General features: G+C 38.7%; 1 protein-coding gene across 8 annotated transcripts in view; it reads right to left on the bottom strand.

Annotated features, from left to right (window-relative positions):
• Positions 1–2,717: 2,717 nt before the first annotated feature.
• LOC306877896 (pleckstrin homology domain-containing family A member 7-like) overlaps positions 2,718–20,210 on the bottom strand; it is a 106,752-nt gene continuing 89,259 nt past the window's right edge. For 5 of the 8 annotated variants that reach the window (XM_079429915.1, XM_079429916.1, XM_079429919.1 and 2 more), the window contains 12 exons: positions 17,515–17,664; positions 17,264–17,365; positions 16,105–16,270; positions 15,820–15,983; positions 15,544–15,735; positions 15,362–15,452; positions 14,134–14,225; positions 12,930–13,148; positions 10,982–11,164; positions 10,447–10,580; positions 9,855–9,997; positions 5,097–5,324 (listed from right to left, as the gene is read on the bottom strand). In XM_079429915.1, coding sequence (XP_079286041.1) covers positions 5,182–5,324; positions 9,855–9,997; positions 10,447–10,580; positions 10,982–11,164; positions 12,930–13,148; positions 14,134–14,225; positions 15,362–15,452; positions 15,544–15,735; positions 15,820–15,983; positions 16,105–16,270; positions 17,264–17,365; positions 17,515–17,664 — 1,779 coding nt within the window. In that variant the 3' untranslated portion in view covers positions 5,097–5,181. Of the gene's footprint in view, positions 3,407–5,096; positions 5,325–9,854; positions 9,998–10,446; positions 10,581–10,981; positions 11,165–12,929; positions 13,149–14,133; positions 14,226–15,361; positions 15,453–15,543; positions 15,736–15,819; positions 15,984–16,104; positions 16,271–17,263; positions 17,366–17,514; positions 17,665–20,210 lie in introns of those variants that run through there. The other 3 variants (XM_079429917.1, XM_079429918.1, XM_079429921.1) reach the window with 1 other exon arrangement.

The following is a 20,210-nucleotide window of genomic DNA, read 5'->3' as shown; positions in this document are numbered from 1 at the left end:
TCATCCTCACACAAGTTCTCAGAACATCAATCCCTCCTCAATAAAATACTTTATATGTATCAGTTACATGTTACCATGTGTGCAAGAGAATGATTGAACACCTCAAGTTTGATATTTACCCACTACAATATGCATGATGATACCATTCCACAAAAGAAAAAAAAATGTTATTTAGCAAGGACATTAAATTGATGCAAAATCAGAGTACTGCAAAACCAGGCCTAATTTTGTGCAAACTTAACAGCATGGTTGCGTCTACACATGTTCATGGATTGTATTGTGCCTTTGACCTTACAGGGGCCATCTGTAGTGTTTCGCTGCTAAATGCTCTTGGCTTTCTTTGTGCACTGTTTTATCTCTGTTTATTCCACAGCTGAACAGCAGTTTTCTCTCTGCGACTGGAGCTTTGTCAGGCTCGATTCAAGAAAGCAAAGAACAGAGCTTTTTGTCAAGCTGTCAAACTCCAGGGTCAACATAGCTTTCATTCCTAAGACAAGGTCGGAATAGTTCAAAATCGCTCCGGCCGCTCATATTTCATTTTGAAACAGGTGGCCATTTACAGAATGGAATCATTGAGCCACTCCAAAACACATCATGTTTTGACAAATTTACGGAGACTCGTGGAGAAATGCTGCACACAGTTTAACACTAATTAATTCAGTCACTTCTAGACATTTAGTAAACAGTCGCCTCCAATTCACCAGAGAGCATTTGGAGTAGTCCTGTGGAGAGAACACCACCCAGATTCATGTCAATATTGACAAATAGTCTATACTCAACTGCATATTTGTAAATGATTCTTGGCATAGACTACAGCTCTTGCCATGGACATTATTGCTGAAAATCCCCACAATCCTCCTGAGAGTTATCACATTTGGTTGGGCGGTGAATAAAGAGCAATATTTTTTTTCCCCTTCAATCTCTTCAATCTATCTATCATTCATTCATTCATTCATTCAAACGAAGGACATTTATATTATTCAACTTTAAATACAGCATTCCTTCTGCATTTCCAAGGAACTTCTATTCTATGCTAAATAACCACGTATTCATCCAAGAACTGAATTACATCGCGGACACAATAGGACCTGCGACGCGCCACAACTTTGATATAGAATAACGCAGTAGACACTCAAATCAATTGGATTCAACAAAGGTTCAATGTTTTTCAAACACTCAATGTCGTAGAAGCCTTGGACGACAAAGCATCTAAATACAGTTGTAGGCGTACATACATTTGTGTCTTTAAACTTCTTTGAACGAGGGTGAAATATTTTGTGCCGCATTAGTGCCTGAGACATTCAGTGCATTTAACAGAACAGGACAGAATTTGCATAATGGGTTTTTTCTTATTCTCTTTGAAATCCAGAGTGCGGAATAACAAATGTATATGAAATAGCAGCCAAACATCAATAAATGGAAATGCCACAATTCTCTGTGGATGGTCTTGGGTGGATTTCTGCTGGAGGAGGAAAAACAGCCCGCTTATCGCAAAATAAGCAGAAATGCAGATGTGATCAAACTCATGCCCACCAGGCTCGCTAATGCGCGCGCGCACACACACACACAGTATAGCCCACCTCTCACTTCTTCTAATCAGATGCAGTGAGATGTGGCAGCTCCTGCTGTGGAGCTATGGGAGGAGCAGCATGTCTCACAGGTGCTTTCAAAGAACAAGATACAGCAGTGGAGAGACTGTAATTACTCTCCAATTACAGATAAAGATCTCATTTGAGGGCTGCAACACAAAGTATCCTAACAGCCGTGCAGACCCACTCACACAACGACTTAAAAAAGTCCAATCAAGAGCATCTTAGGAAATGTCCTTTGCAGGTACAATGATAATCACGATTATGTAAAGGATGCTTTTTAATTGCTGTGGTTTTTGTACTGACTCACTAACAGATAAACCAAATTGCCATTGAATCAGTCAGCAAAATGTGCAAAACAAAAAAGCACTCTTATATGTACTTTTTTGGTCAGCATTTAATATATATATATATATATATGTGTGTGTGTGTGTGTGTGTGTGTGTGAATACAGTATATAAATATCTTAAAATGCATAATCTATTAAATGTTGAATATATTAAATATATAATTAGTTTTTATTATATTAAATATAATAATGTAGAAAGATGTGTACAGGTACGGGTATTTAAGTATGCGTGTGTGTGCGCGTGTGTATAGACACATACATTAAATGCAGATCAAAAAAATGTAAAAAGCTGAGTGAAATTAAAATCCTTTATCTTTATAACGTCTTACAACTTAAAGAGGTCAAAACACTTAATGCACATTTGAAAGGAAATCCTTGAAGCAATGACAAGAGCACATTTCACATTTATGGGCAAAAACCTTTGTTCCATATAAAAAATAAGAGGTTGTTACGGAATATACGTGGAAAAGGAATTTCGAAATGAGGTTCTCTTCATGTCCTTATACTTTATTCTTTTATTCTTATTCTTTTAACTGAATATGTATGGAAGGAATAAAACACAAGGTGAGATCAGAAAATATTCACAAAATGTGTAATTTCGAATTACTTTGTGAGACTGAAGTTGACGACTGCTTCTAATGCGATGCAAATGTAAAACCTCCAAATCATTTCATAAATTCCTTATTTGACATCATTTTTCTTCTGAAGCTGAAAAACTTGAAATTCTTTTCTCTCTTTCCTTCATTCTTTTGAAAACACAAACACAATAAAAGACAAAAAGCTTGTTAATATCTTTAATATTTACAGTTTCTTTTTAAAAAGTATGTGGTATTTCCCTCCTCAACCCCCTCCCCACAAATCCTATCTGAAAATATTATTTCATGTTATTTTTTCCTTAACTTTGTCAACAAAAATAAAATGCATTTGGCAAGCTAACTGGAAACTGGCAGTGCTGCATACATAAAAATAATATTTCAAGTGATTTGGTGTAAGAATATCATCTGAATTGACAAAATACAATCGACATGACATTTTTGTACCCTTCATGTTCATAATGCGTTACACATGTATAATACTTTTTTAGCCATTACATTACCGTTGTTTTCAAACTGAACTCCATCCAAACATCTGTCTTGACTTGAGAAGTAAAACATGAGCTTTGAATGTTCTCTACAATACGGTGCATATTAAAAGTGCAGTAATGTATTACAGTATAAAATGGCTCTCTATATCTGGGTTATCATGGTTAGATTTTGTACAGCATATGCACAGCAGTTTCCACAGCAAGAAGTCCATATCAAATAATAGCTCTACAAAAAAGCATTTCAGAAGTGAGTTCCCATGTGAGTCCAAAAGTGCGCTAACATCATCTCTAAATGTGAGCGATGTGATTCGATAAGCTGAGTTTATGTTTGTCCACCACTAGTGGGGTTTGTGACAGCACCTCAATATCCAGACACAGCTTTGGCTGGAAAAGAGATAAAGAGCGAGAGATGTGAAATGTGAAGAAATTAAGCAAAACAATACAATACACTGAAGTAAAAGACCAACACATAAGAGTGTACAAAAGTAATACATTCTTCAGTGCTAAAACAGAAAAAAAGTTAATTAAAACCCATACGGTGCATAACCCATACCTACACTGCAAGATTTTAAAGACTATTTCTCATTTAATTTACTGTTACTTTCTTCTTTGTAATTACTTTTACAAGCAATTTACTAGCAAAATTGTTTCGACACCACTTTTTTTACCCAGTTACCCAGTGTAGTCTCTTCAACTCAACTGCCAAATTTTTTTTTATAACCCAAGAATTACCTTACTAAATAGTAGACAGGTAAACACTCTCCACCCTCCTCTCTGTGCAGCATGTTACATAGAGAAAATGCTGAGTTAAACACACTTTAACACATGCATGTGCATGACACATGCAGCTTGCAGCTCACTTTCATACAAATGCTGCTGAAACAGCAGAATAACACAGCCAGCTCAGGCATTCAGTGATTAAATGGATTGGCTAATAAACATGTAAAATGAAAAATTATGCACTGACTCAAATCTTTCATATAGTATAATATAATCACGTCACTGTCCAACAGAGTACGGTACAAAAAAAATCTTTAAAATATATATATTTTTTTTTTTACCTCAGTGGGTCAAACTAAATATTGCTTTCTATTTTCTATTCAATTAAATTTTTGTGATATTTGGGGCATGTCTGAATATAGTTTAAAACACTAATGATTTTGTTATTTTAAAGCAAGAATGTTTTATTTTTTTCAATTTGTATTGTTTTATATTATTATTCCTATTTATACAGTAATGTACTGTCACTCAGTAGGAGATCTGTAATTCAGTTTACTTATACAATATAGTCACAATATAGTATTTTTTTTTTTTTTCCGGGACATCAAAATAATATGTAGTCTAAAACCATAACCAGGATCAAGACTTCTAAGGTAAAACTGGCTAACTCTTCATGCTGGGTTTATTTACATGTTAGATAATGGTTTATAATATAAAATTCATGACAAACAAACAAAAAAAATTTGCTTTTAAGACCGAATGGGACACAAAAGTGTAATGTATTTGTGGACAGTGCCTCATAAACTGCATATAATAGCTCATAATTAGCATGTATCAAATGGGAAATCATGGCAGTTCACTGATTTGGGGCATGCTGATAAGCAGAACACACAATGCAGGTGGAGGTCATGCTCTTTTTCATGAACTGCACTAAAATAGCTTTGGAGAAAGACGAAGGGTCATGCTTTTCCTTTCTTTCCCCCACAAAACCCTCGCAGTCATTCTGCTGTTTATTTCAGTGAGTCACAGACATCAAAACTCTAAAGCTCTTTGCAGATTACAGATGGCAAAGCAAGTGGTGTTTGGCAACACAACAGCATGTGCTGCCTTAGCGATGCCCTGAGTCTTTGTTAATTACAAACAATTCACAAAAGACAGCATTTGTTTATGGCTTTTTAGGCTTATTGGCACACAAAAAGCCAATTTGCACACAATTCACACACCTCTCCATCTCCAGATGTGGAGGCAGTTGTTAGAGGGGGGCCAATCTACACTACTCATGAAGTTACTAAATACTACAGCACAAGCCCTGATGAAGCACAATCATGCAGCATGCAGACAGAAAAGGTGCCAAAACACACAGGGAACAATTAGCAAAAGCACATTTGCGTGCTAAATGGTTAGCACTAGCAGTTAGTTCTTACTTTGTTTTTCTCTGATTAGACAAAGGTGTAGTGAAATCCATTGCTCAGGGGAGGGGGAGCAGACTGAGCCATAGAGACGGCAACAGGAGCAGGGGGAGGAAGAGGAGGAGGTGGTGGAGGTTGAGGGAGTGAGGTGGGACTGTTAACCGGTGGTGAGGCTGAAGCAGAAACAGGAACAGAGAAGTGTAGTGACACACAGGGAGCTAGTGGCACAGTTAATTGCAACTACACACCACAAAGTGCTATTTGTGAGTACATAACTACAAGAGCGACATCAAGGTAGTCAAACTTAATCAGGAATCAGTAATAACAATTAAAAAAATTAATAAATTGTATTTATATTTACCACTTTATATTAGGTGGCCTTAACTACAATAAGTACTTAATGTACTTATTGTGTTTGTATTGTATTGTGAAACACTTTTGCTGCTATTGAGGTGGTATACGGGTAAGGTTAGGGACAGGTTTGGTATGGGTAGGTTTAAGGATGGGTTAACGTGTAAGGGATGGGTCAGCAGTGTAACTATAAAAGTAATTACAGATATATATAACGGTGTGTCAAGGCAGGAAGGCGCTGGAGACATCAGGAGGCTTCATAAGAAGTAACATTTAATAGTAAACTCAGGATAGAGGAAAACACACGCTCTAAATGTAACTGAGATCGGACAAAGACTGCAATGAAACTGAATGCTTATAAAGAACAGGAAACAAAGGAGTAAACAAGATGATTAATAAACACAGGTGAACTAAATGATGATTAGACAAATGAACTCATGAGAACCAGAACAAAACCAAATAAGGGCAAACAGAAAACTAGAAGGGCAAACAAGTAACATATCGCCAAACAACAGAAGTTCTACCGGGGAGGAGGGGGGGGCGGGTGCCCTGGAGGCTGGAGCAGGGCCAGAGCAGGACGGAGACAAGGGAAGTCTCCAGGGCGGATCAGGAGAATCCGGGAGCCATGGTGGATCTGGGGACTCGGGTAGCCATGGCAGGACAGGAGACTCGGGAGGCCAAGGCGGATCAGGGGACTCGGGAGGCCAAGGCGGATCCGGGGACGCGGGAGACCATGGCGGATCCGGGAGTCCGTGGCCTTGTAGGGCTCTGTAGGGCGCTCGGAAGGCGCAGACTCTTGGGGGCGCTCTGGAAGCGCGGACACTTGGGGGTGCTCTGGAAGCACGGAACTGGACGGGACCAGCAGAGACATAGGAGACGAAGGAGAGCTGGACGGGACCAGCAGAGACATAGGAGGCGACGGAGAGCTGGACGGGACCAGCGGAGACATAAGAGGGCTCTTGCTAGGAGCTGGCACTGGAGGGCGCTTGCGAGGAGCAGGCACTGGAGGGTGTTTGCGAGGAGCAGGCATTGGAGGGCACTTGCGAGGAGCAGGCACTGGAGGGCAGTTGTGAGGAGTGAAGCTGGCCGACTTGGGGAACTCAGGATATGGAGGGCTGGACGGGACCAGCAGAGGCGAAGGAGATGGAGAAAGGCTGGACGGAACCAGCGGAGGTGAGGGAGATTCTGGGGTTAGGATGGGCGCAGCAAACTCCAACGGTGGCGCCATATCCAGTAGCGTTGGACCAAGTGTCGGTGGGCTTGCCATACTCTCTATAGGTGGGCTTGCCATACTTTCTGTCGGAGGGCTTGCCATACTCTCTATAGGCGGGCTTGCCATACTTTCTGCAAGAAGGGCTTGCCATACTCTCTACAGGCGGGCTTGCGTTGGCCACAGGCGGCAGTCTTGCGTTGGTCGCGGACGGCGGTGGGCTTGTGGCGGCCGCGAACGGCGGTGGACATGAGGGAGCCATGGATGGGATTCCGGCTCAGGATCGGAGACTCTCCAGACACCAGATGACCGCCTCCTTCCAATTAAGGTTGGAGGTGTCTGGGAGCTCCATTTGATGGTAGTAAGAGATCCCGAGCCGGAACAGTGTATTGAGAACTTCATCGTTGAGGGAGCTGGTGAGGGCGAGCGGCACGAATGCCCTCGCGTAAGTGAATGGGTCGTGGCTCGCACGAGCCACGGCAAAGAACTCGGCTCGTTCATTCATGTTTTCTTGGTCCGATCTTCTGTAACTGTGTGTCAAGGCAGGAAGGCGCTGGAGACATCAGGAGGTTTCATAAGAAGTAACATTTAATAGTAAACTCAGGATAGAGGAAAACACACGCTCTAAATGTAACTGAGATCAGATAAAGACTGCAATGAAACTGAATGCTTATAAAGAAAAGGAAACAAAGGAGTAAACGAGATGATTAATAAACACAGGTGAACTAAATTATGATTGGACAAATGAGAACCGGAACAAAATCAAATAAGGGCAAACAGGAAACTAGAAGGGCAAACACGTAACAATATAATTACATGCAGGGATTTTTTTTAAATATAAGTAAATGTAAAAACATGTATGTACACAATAAGTTAATTGTACCAAATTTAAATGTAAGTACATAGTAGTTAAGGCCACCTAATATAAAGAAGGATGCCATTCCAAACCTGAATGACTTCCATTCTTCAATGTAACACAAAGAAGGGCCTTTTAAACATTTTTTATTTTCAAACAGGAAGGAAAAGCACCATAAAAGTATCATAAAAGCGATATTCATGATTTGTTATATCTGAAGCATAAGATAGCTGTATATGAGGAATAAACCAGTAGCAATACAACAACTTTTGACTTGGACACTCTTTTAAAAATTAAATTAATACTGTTCTTCTGAATTTTATTAATCAAAGAATTATAGAAAAAGAAACAAAACCATGATTAATAATAATAAGAAATATTTAATGAGCACATGGAGGCCTTAAGAAATACCATCACAGAAATATATTACATTTTAAATATATAATAAAATAGCAAACAGTTACTTTAAATTGTAATAATATTTCACAATATTCGTTTGTACTGTTTTCCTAATCAAATAAGTGGAGTCTTATTGTCTTATTGAGAATAATAGACTAAAAACTTTTAAAAAGATGCCAAAGCTTAACAAGCCCAATCTTTCGAACAGTGATTTATTTTCAGTGAATCAGAAAATCCAGTTCACAAAACTGGTCTGATATGATTCAAGTTCAGCTCACTGACTCAATGACCCAGTTGCAGTGGTTAGCAGCTCACTGAATGACTTTGGTCTGCTCTTCGTATGACTTCAGAAAATTAGGAATATAGCACACAAGTCACATAGACCACCTTGATGGTGTTTTTGCATACTTTTTGAAGACTGAAATCCTCAGTGCCCATAGGCAAAATGTTAGAAAATAAAGTCATAAGGGTTTGGAACGATATGAGGGTGAGTAGTAAATTTTCACTTTTGGGCAACTATTCCTTTAACAAAGGTGGTCTACCAGCTTTAACCAGGATGTCCTTGGTTCCTCCAGCTGGTAGTCCACCTAAACCAGTTTGGACTGGCTGGTATCAATTTTAGCTACATCTGGCTTTATCTACCATTTGTATTCATACAACAGACAAGACAAAAACAAACAGAGGGTTAGTGGAATCAAGCAGTGTCTCAAGCCAGCGCGTGCTACCCACATGAACACCACAATTCGATGTGTTAAATAAATTTGCTAACATGCCACAGCTCTGACTATTTTAGTTGATTTCTGTCTGCGTTCATAAACTCAAAATAAATGCTCAAAGTGGTGCTGTGGGCGATCAAAACCCTGACCTGCCTTCACAGATGAGATCCCTCACATGAGGTATTCTAACATATTCTCCAATGGAAACACTGTGATAATTGTTGACTATGCCACACCGCCAGCCTCACACATTATGATCCATCACGTCAGGACGAATTGACTGTAAATCTGTGTGAATAAGAGAGACACGCTGCACCCTGTCTGAAGGTTAGACCTGGCAGAGTGAGTGAGGCCTCTGTAAGAAGTAAAGATGAAACGATGGTGTGCTTTTATGCCAGTTCAGAAATATGTTCAAAGTGCTGCCACAGGATGCAGAGTGAACAAGCCCCAGTACATATTCAACTGGGTCATTGATCGGCTCTGAAAAAAATGGCCTCATCAAGAGATTCCTCCCAGCCTAAAAGATCCGGCATGTCTCCCAATTAGCAAGCATCTTTACTCGTCAGATCTGTGCTAATAAGGAATAATGTTCAGTTATTAACGTTGCGGCTGATAGGCTTGGCTTTGCTCTTTCTTCTTCCTCATCACGCCTCCAATGCCGATATTTTGAAACAGGGTGGACCGTTTCTCCCTATGTTCACAGTTAATCAGTAGTTGTCAGTGTGATGATTTAGGAACTTTTATTGACACTGTCAGATTTGCATTACAAATAACAATTTCTGAAGTGTTTTCTTCACATTTACCTTGATCTTTTCAGAGTATCTGAACTTGCCAAGGTGTACTGCAGAGCTTATCTGAAATTAATCTATTCAAATAGAGCTCTGGCAGCCATACAGGTGTGAACGGTTGATTGTATGTTATTATGGGACTCTCTTTCAGCGTCCTTAGCCTTAACATGCATTGTGCACACTGAACTCCCTGTCCTTGCTCTTGCCATTTAACATGACTTTTTACAATAAGTTACAGCGATTTGACTGTTTTGTAAAACACCGTATACGCTTCCACAGAAAATGGAGTGTATTAACAAGATAATTTCAGGAATCAGTAATAACAATCAGTAAGAATTTAAGGAATCAGTTCAGGTTGGTAGTAATGCTGTTGGTTAGTTTACCTGCCACTTGTTTGCTCTTGAGCGAGGCCTCTGATGCTAAGGCATAGGACATGGTGATGATTCTCTCTTGCTCCTGTAGAGCCGAGTCTATGTCCGGCAGCACCGGCTTGTCTACTGCTGCTGGAGGAGGTATATTCTGGACACTTATATGCACACAAGAAATAGGTACATTTGAGTAAACTCTCAGAGAAAATGTAACAAATGTTCTCAGCATTTTGGGATCAGTAAGTGTTTTTTTAAAGAAATAAATTAATACTTTATATTTATTTAGTAATGGTTCATTAAATTGAAAACTATTTCCAACATAAGAAATAATTCTTGAGCACCAAATCAGTATATCAGAATGACTTTTGAAGGATAATGTGACACTGAAGACTGCTTGGCCATCACAAAAATAAATTACATTTTAAACGCTTTTTAAATATCAAATATTGTTATAATATTTCACAATATCGTTTTTACAGTATTTTTGATCAAATTATGATACTTACAAACCCCAAACTTCTGAATGGTTGTATATATAATGGCAAGAAAACATCTATAAAGATGACTATAAGAGCAGCTGTGTTAAATGAGACTGATGTGCCAGTACCTAGACTTAGCCAGGATGCTCTTGATTCGTTCCACTTTACGATGTCTGGCCTCCATTTCCTGAGGGCTGAGGGGCTCCTCTGGATCCATGTCCACATAGCGCTCAGGGATGGCCACCTTTTGTGGCTTTGCCAGCTATACAGGCATTGAGACCAAACACACACCATCAATCACTTAATTCTGAAATCTAACGTCCAGTCATTTAAGTTTAATATTTTCTTTATTTTGATAATTTTTTGTTCTCTTGAAATAAAAAGCCTACAGTTTGTATAAAATGAAATGAAATTAACTCAGGATAGTTCAACCAAAAATGAAAAATCTGTCTTAATTTACTCTCTTTCATGTGATTTTAGGCAGTGTTTTAAGTACTGTCACACTCAACATTAACATTTATTGCATCTTTTCTCTATAAAGCAAAAGCACTTGGTGACTGAGGCTTTTGTTCCACACAACAAGGAAATTATGTCAGAATCTTCTTTTTTTTTTGGGTGAACCATCCATTAGTATCCATTAGAACTATCCAGCAGTAGGGTTACCTCTTTGCTGAGATCCAGCTGGTAGTCCAGAGGTTCCAGATCTAGTTCTCTCATGGGTGTGCTGCTCAGGGTGAGCCATTCGTCTGAGTGAGACCGCTGTCTCTCTTTGTGCTCGACTGGTCTCTCTTCACCCTGCACGGACCGCTCCAGAAGCTGCAAATCAAAGTCCTGCTCTCTCCTCCACTGAAGGCACACAAACACACACAGCCCTGAGACGGCCAATCTAGACCTCACATACATCCAACTCAGGACGTGAAAATGTAATATTTTGGTTCTGAAATGGTCTTCACCTGAGTTACAGGACAGGTAAAGAGTAGAATAACATTTCCAGTTACACTGGGACAGATGTGACAGATTTTGTGGCAGAATATTACAGCCAAAATGACCTCTGTGCTCCACACATCAACTTACATCCGACATTCATTCTTTACATGAAATACATTTTTTAAAGAGGACAGCCCTGCACATAAACAACACACAAAACTGGGTTAAACTGCAACCTTGAGCGTAATGGTATATTGTCCCAGTGCGCTCCTGTACCTCTGTACCATGTACAAGTGATTGGACTGATTGTGCGTGAAGTGCCTCATGTTCAAGCTCTCAAACCGTAGCGCACAGCACTCCTGCAAACCAAGAAAGACGAAATAAAATGCTCCATCTGTGACTTCATTTACATGCTTCATTCCCAGGCTTTATTGTGCTTACTGAAAAGAAAATAAACCAGTGTTTCGTGAAATAAACTGTGGTTTCACATTCACAGGAGAGAGAAAAAGAACAATTGCCTTCTTTTACTTTTTAACTAGCAAAGTGTTTATTTTCTTATGCGCAAAAAGCTACATAAAAGACAAAGAAAGCAGAGCTGTGCAATTGATTTTCTTTTTGCAAATTACGCTACAATCCACTGTTATATTATTATGAACATACAAGTGATTAAAGAAAAACATGCAATTCTAAACATATAAGTCATTCATACATTACCCAGGCCATTCATTGTGTACACATTCAATACATTTTGGTAAAATTATAAAAGCATTTATTTTAAAAAAGCCAGACAAGCTAAACAAAGTTATAAAATCATGTTTTGTAGAATGACAGTTAAATTGGTAAATTAAAAAAAAAAAAAAAACATAAAATGATCATGTCATTTATTCTGTGCACTCAAATCAGACCCAAATTGCAGGGGGAAAAATATTCTGTAGGGTTTGAAAGACTTGTTATTAGAAAGCTGAATAGTGAAACTGGGCGGAATTAGTGTAAAACAAAAGAATAAATGAGTGAGGTAAGCACAATAGAGTCTGGTTTCACACTTCAGTTATGCTATAATTATTGCAGTTGAGTGATGAACAGCTAAAAGGTTTGAGAGCTTGCGCTTGAAATTTAGTTTAGTTTATGAGCCCACTAATACAGCAGACCCCGTTTCCCATAACTTAGTGCATTAGGTTATTGTTATAGAGATGTTAAAAGAGCATTTTAATGTTAGTGTTGGCTTTTGCCTATTCGAAGACCCACCAAGTAAAAGCACACTACTTTGATTCACTATCCCAGATGAACATGGGAGCCATGTCCAAAGGTTAAAATTAAACACTCAAGTCATTGAAACATTTTGAAACTACATGAAGTGTGAGAATCAGTAGCATATCAACTTTCCTTATTAATCCTCTAAACACATTAGTCCATGTCTTTCATTGGCAAATAGCATAATTCCCATCTGTTGTTATTCTGTAATCCATCCATGTGGCCCAACAAGATATAATAAAAACTCTCACATCTCCTTCTGTAACACCTCCAACATACTTACCTGCGGCACACACTACTTCACTAAAATGCTGATCATATTAACGCCAAATCTTACAGTTTTTCATTAAAACAGTGTAAATAGCTGAATGTGCATTTATGTCAAGGCGATAGTTCTCTCTGGAGGATAATGTGTCATTATGCTCTAACGTACTGATCCCAGGTCTGCAGACACGGGTCTGGATGTGGAGGAGGAGGAGGCACGAGATGAAGATGCCTGCCGCTCGCCCTGGCTGAGCGTCCTCTTGCGCTCCCGTACGAGAGCCTTTTGGTGACGCTTCATCCTCTCCAGCTGCTCTTCGGCGCTCATGCGGCCGCGCTGCTGCACAGGCTCCCCAGAGTACAGCCGCTCCAAGGCACTCTTTGGTCTCTCCTAGGAGACACCAGTGGACGTGTTAATAATGCTGAAACAAACCGCACCAAAGAACAGTGTGGAGAGAGAAAAATCTAAGAGAGAAATGTGAACAATTTGCAAAAGGGAGAAGGAGAAGAAAAAAGAAAAGACTCAACCATCTAGGACCCAACCAAAATTCACTAGATGTCTGTCTATGTCTTTACTATATTCTTGCTGTTCACTTACAGTTTTTGCATGTAGTACTGCATTCCAATTAATCTCAATCAAACTGGAGGTGGGTTTGATTAGGTTAAAAATAACAAAAAATACAGCTAACTAACACAATAAAAACATAGTAAGATAATAAAAAACCTGATTTTTGAAACTTTAAAATCTGTTTTTGCAAATAAACTCTTCATATATTAATGTCTATTTTAATAAATGTGTGTTTGATAGCTAGCTATATATATATATATATATATATATATATATATATATATATATATATATATATATATATATATATATATATATATATATACACACACACACACACACACACACACACACACACATATATATACATACATATATATATATAGCTATCAAACAAACAGTTATTAAACTGTTTTTTTTTGCATGAAGTATGTTATTATTAATGAGTGTAAAACAGTCAGTCAGAAAGAGAGAGGCAGAAGGAAAAATTAAAGTATCAGGAATAGAGTTCATTTTGAAGCTCTGCTGTGCTCATTTCTGTTAACATTTTCTGCATGAATCCATCGGGGTGGGAGACGCACACTGTGTTCACAGTCTGCATGGCAACACTACCGCAGTAATTCATTCATAAAGTACAGTCTGGCCCAAGCCCACACTGGCTGCTTTTATTTCATGTGCTCAGCGGTTTGTACTCCTGCTGCATCTAATCAACCTGCTGTTTGTAAGCTCTGCCAAAGCTAACTTTGACAGACTCTTTATGTCCCCCTGCCTCTCAACAGACACTTTCAGGACTTGTTTGGCTTCCTACCTTCAAGCTTGTGGTGGTGAGTCCTCTTCTGATGGTCACAAACGATGAAATGTTTGATGACTGGTTCAGTCTTGAAGATGAGCTTGTCAAGCCTAACAGAAGTCGAACTGGATTAGACAAATCTTATAGATTTCTTAGGAAATCCTTTCTAAAATTCCGAGCTGGGAGTTCATACTTTCAAACAACATGGTTAATTGTAAACTTTTGCCCACTGAGCAGCCTGATGTCACGTTCACACTTGGTACACTTGCTTAATTGGGTGTTTCTTCAACTACAGTATGGTCACTTTTGGCCATGTGGACTCTCTTAAAGCACACATATTTATACTATATGTCTACTAACAATGCCCAGCAGTATGCAGACTACCATTTAAAAGTTTGGGGTCTGTAAGAAGTCTCCAACTCCATATTCACCAAGGCTGCATTTACTTGATCAAAAATACAGAAAAATTTTCTTAAGATTCCCTGAAGGATTTCAAGCTGGATTGTCAGCAGCCATTACTTTAGTATTCAGTGTCAAGTGATCCAGAAATCATTCGAATTTTCAGATTTTGGGAAAATAAATATTTCTGATTATTAATGTTGCAAATGGCTGTGCTGCTTAATTTTTTGTGGAAACTGCGATGCATATTTTTTAGGATTCTTCAACTAAATGAAAGTCCAAAAAAACAACATTTATTTGAAATTTTACTGAATTTATTTTTTACTGTCACTTTTGATCAACTGAATGTGTCCTTGCTGAATAAAAGTATTAATACCTTTAAAAAAAATCATACTGACCCCAAAATTTTGAACAGCAGTGCATCAAGTGAAAATTCTGTCATGAACATTTTCACCACAGCATCATTTCCATCTCAAATTATGCAATTATGCACAGTATTGTGTTAAACAGTATTCTGTGAAGAAAATGATAGTGGTGAAAATTCTATATTTGCACCATTTTTGGGTCCTTTGTAATGTTAAGGCTAAATTCACTGTATTATTTCAACATTCGCAAGAATTTGTCAAAATTTCTGCTCCCATTGGGAATGGCGGAAATTGGGAAGCGCCTCCACAAGCTACAACGTAAACATACAAAATAATTAGCAATTTACTAGCGGACTGTTTTCACGTCATCAATAAACTGTACTGTGGTTTACATGAACCAAACCTTGTATCCCACTTTTCAAACGAGTGTTGTACACTAGTGCGGACTTGAGTCTCTGTGACATGTACGGGTCTGTGTGTACCTCTATTCGGTAGAGTTTGGTAGCCACTATCACGGCTCAAGCCACCAACTGCCAGAAGTTCAGGCTCACTCAGGAACGCTCGTATCTCAACCTAGGGTCCCAGGGAAATAGAACTCAGAACTATATTGACATTTTACCATATACTCAGATGAAAACTTGCTGTATGACTGAGTGGCACAAACCTTATGGTCTTCATTAGGGTACTGCCCGATCTCACGATCACGCTTCCGCTCATCAGACTGTCGTTTCAGGCCCCGGACTGATGTGTGGCGGATGACGGAGGTCTCCTTGGGGAGAGGGGGCACAGCCGGGGGGTGTTCGTCTGGACTGTAGCGGTGAGGGAGAGGGGGTCTAGGTGGTGCGTCTTCTTCAGGCTGCAATGTGTAAACATGAAATGTCCATAAATGCAGATAAATGAACTGAAGGGGTATCTTGATTACTTTGTTTCAATCACTCACCCATTTTGGCTTGTGTGCTGTATGTGAGAGCTGCAAGGGCTGCTGGGTAGACTGCACTGGGCTGAGATGGGGGCTGGACTGAGCAGCTTTCAGTTCACCCATGGATGGGCTTGCAAAGAGAGAAGGCACTGCGGACAATGATGCTGAAGGCACGAGTTTCCTCTCTGGGTCAGGCAAATATTCCACCCGTTGATATCATATGGGCAAAAAAAACATATGTACAATTATCAGTTGCATCTGTATGCAGTAAGCAGAGTTGCATGTGGTGCTGTTTGACCTCAGTACCTCGGTCTGTGTTCCAGTGCATGGGGGTGATGGCAGGCAGGGGCCCGCTCTCACCTGGATTCCGAACAGAGTCAATGGTCACTTTGTAGTTGGCTTTGCTGGAGCTCAGGCCTGCAAGCACATCCTCGATCCGCCACAGCTCCTTCCTTAGCTGAGATTTCTCCTGCTGCAGTAGCACAGAATATAATCGCTTTTATTCATTTAGAATTAAATAAAACAGATTAAAACTGAAAAGAGAGACTGGAAAAGGAAGGAACAGAATACAAGTATGCATACTTCAGTATTTAAGTAAATGTAATGTATTTAGTCAAATAGGAAATAATTCTGTGATTATATAAAAAAACTCAATATATTATTAGATACACAAATATACACACAACTAAATTAAGTTAATCTTAGTATAAAAACTCTTACCATATATAATATTATTTATATAAAAATCAGAATATATATATGTAACATTATGCTTGAGAATACATAAATTTTTCTTTATTACACTCAATATAGAATATAAAAAATGAGTGTCTGTATTTCAGCATGTCAGAATACAATATAGTACATATTATATAATATAATAAAGAACAATTTTTTCAACAGAACCTAAAAGCTAAAAATTTGAGTAGAACAGAACAGAAGTACCTTCATACCACTGCGATAACTCTTAAAAAAAATATGACAACCCTAAGGCTTGTCTTTGATTTTCTAAGAGGCAAATTTAGAGCTCAAAGGGGCACTGAAGAAAGGATAGTATTTTCTCTTATTTGTATTTTCAGAACAAGCCATAATTTATTGACTGTGTCTGTGTGTGCTCTCACACAAACACTTGAGAAATCAATAATCTTAGACACTGTATGCCTTGTTCTTACGGCTCTATCACGCTGATCAAAAACTGACATTAGATCTTCACTCCGGCTCCGAGAGCTCCATATCTCTTTCATCACTTTGTTCTTTCTCATTCAATTACCGGACTGAGAGGTGCATGCTGAATAGAAAAGGAGGCAGACACGGTTTAACGTCTTCTGATACACTCTGCTGCTCAAACAGTATTGATACTTTAGTTTGGAAGCACGCATTAAAGAGATAAAAGCTGAAATACAATTTTGGGCTTGAGTAAAGAAAGACTGGGTCTTATTTTTCTACTTCTTTCTCTGGTTCTGACCTGAGAGAGAGCACTGTGGGTCATCTGGTCTTGAAGGGCTGAACGCAGTCTGTCCACATCTCTCTCCAATTGGCTGTACTCTGCCCAAGAGTTCTCCATCTCCTGTTTAACACAGAACAAGCCTCAATACGAGTGCAATGAGCTGATATTAGTGTTGCATTCACATTCATTTTTGGCTTAATGTGATGTTAGTATTTCATGGATGTTCTTGAGTCTTCTGCGAGTGTATTAACACAAGTATGTGTCCTCACCGTGGACACCTGTGAGATGTCCGCCCTAATGTGAACCACGTCCTCCCGTAACAGCTTCTGTTGATAGGCAATCTTCTCCGCATGGGCGGGCTGATCCTGGTACTGCTCCATCTGCTGATGGGAAACATCCAGAACTGACTCGAGCTTGTCCTAGATTTGGGTGAGAAACAGAAGAGGATACAGATAAAGAAGTTAGAAAAGAACTAGCACCAGAGACCAAGACATCAGTTTGGACACTAGTGCTGCACAACTGTTCTGAGGTATGATTGTCTTGTTCTGTGATTAGCTTATTCTGAAAACAGCATTCTGCCGAGGTCTAAATTTTGCTTTATGTAGTAACATCTACAGCCCGAATTCCGGAAATGTTGGAACATTTTTTTAAATTGTAATAAAATGAAAACTAAAAGAATTTCAAATCACATGAGCCAATATTTTATTCACAATGTAACATAGATAACATAACAAATGTTTAAACAGAGAAATATTTCAATTTTATGCACAAAATGAGCTCATTTCAAATTTGATGCCTGCTACAGGTCTCAAAATAGTTGGGACGGGGGCATGTTTACCATGGTGTAGCATCTCCTCTTCTTTTCAAAACAGTCTGAAGACGTCTGGGCATCAAGGTTATGAGTTTATGGAGTTTTGGTGTTGGAATTTGGTCCCATTCTTGGCTTATATAGGCTTCCAGCTGCTGAAGAGTTTGTGGTCGTCTTTGACGTATTTTTCGTTTAATGATGCACCAAATGTTCTCTATAGCTGAAAGATCAGGACTGCAGGCAGGCCAATTCAGCACCCGGACTCTTCTACTACAAAGCTATGCTGTTGTAATAGCTGCAGTATGTGGTTTTGCATTGTCCTGCTGAAATACACAAGGCCTTCCCTGAAATAGACATCATCGGGAGGTGAGCATATGTTGCTCTAAAACCTTTATATTCCTTTCAGCATTCATAGTGCCTTTCATAGTGCCTTCCAAAACATGCAAGCTGCCCATTACCGTATACACTTATGCACCCCCATACCATCAGAGATGCTGGCGTTTGAACTGAACACTGATAACACACTGGAATGTCTCTCTCCTCTTTAGCCCTGGAGGATACGGCGTCCGTGATTTCCAACAAGAATGTCAAATTTGGACTCATCTGACCATAGGACACCTTTCCACTTTGAAATGGTCCATTTTAAATGAGCCTTGGCCCACAGGACACGACGGCGCTTCTGGACCATGTTCACATATGGCTTATTTTTTGCATGACAGAGCTTTAGTTGGCTTCTGCAGATGGCACGGCGGATTGTGTTTACCGACAGTGGTTTCTGGAAGTATTCCTGAGCCCATTTAGTAATGTCAATGACAGAATCATGCCGATGAGTGATGCAGTGTCATCTGAGGGCCCGAAGACCACGGGCATCCAACAAAGGTCTTCAGCCTTGTCCCTAACACAGAGATTTCTCCAGTTTCTCTGAATATTTAGATGATGTCATGCACTGTAGATGATGAGACTGCAAAGTCTTTGCAATTTGACATTGAGGAACGTTGTTTTTAAAGTATTCCACAATCTTTTTATGCACTCTTTCACAGACTGGAGAACCTCTGCCCATCTTTACTTCTGAGAGACTCTGCCTCTCTAAGACATCCCTTTTATAGCTAATCATGTTACAGACCTGATGTCAATTAACTTAATTAGTTGCTAGATGTTCTCCCATCTGAATCTTTTCAGAATTTCTTGCTTTTTCAGCCCTTTGTTGCCCCCGTGCCAACTTTTTTGAGACCTGTACCAGGCATCAAATGTGAAATTTAGTGGATAAAAGTGTAAAATTTCTCTGTTTAAACATTTGTTATGTTCTCTATGTTCTATTGTGAATAAAATATTGGCTCATGTGATTTGAAAGTCTTTTAGTTTTCATTTTATTCAAATTTAAAAAATGTCCCAACATTTCCGGAATTCGGGTTGTACATTACGTATCTAAAACTGGTTATGTTCAAGTAAAGAATCTATTTATTATGGTCAAGTCAAGTCTGGCTATATTAGGTTACAACAGAATCATTTTAAAGGGTTAAATTAAGTAGAAATAGATCTTCAAACTAACAATTGCACAATACCACATTTCACTTTGAGTGCAATTTACTGACATGACAAACCACAACGATTCTACTATAATCAACAAGGTATAGACACAGAGTGAAACTTTTTTTATTGTGCAGTGTAGACATCTTTTGGATATTCAAAAGTTTGGGATCTGTAAGATTTTTTTATGTTTTTGAATGCTCACCAACAGTAAATCAGTAATATTGAAAAATAAGATTACAATTTACAATAACGTTTCTATTTTCATATATTTTTATTTTTGGCAAAACTGGAATTCAACAGCCATTATTTGAATGGAAACTGTGATGCATTTTTAACAGGATTCTTAAATGAATAAAAAAGAACAGCATAGAAAAGTATAGATTTTTAACATTATTTTGTAACATTAACATGAACTTTACAGTCACTTTGGATCAATTTAATACATCCTTGCTAAGTGAAAGGGTAACACTTTACTTAAAGCCTTTATGTACAATGCATTATAAAGGGATATTAAAGGGTATAATGAATTATAATTATTCATAATACATGTTGTAGTACATTATATATTGTCATTTAAAATGTATAGTGGAACAATGAATTTGTAAGTGTTATAATGTATTAACTGTG

Source organism: Barbus barbus (genome assembly GCF_936440315.1).
Source record: "Barbus barbus genome assembly, chromosome: 2".
NCBI lineage: Eukaryota > Metazoa > Chordata > Actinopteri > Cypriniformes > Cyprinidae > Barbus > Barbus barbus.
The sequence above is the reverse complement of the archived record's forward strand: the minus strand, read 5'-3'. Positions and strand labels throughout refer to the sequence as shown.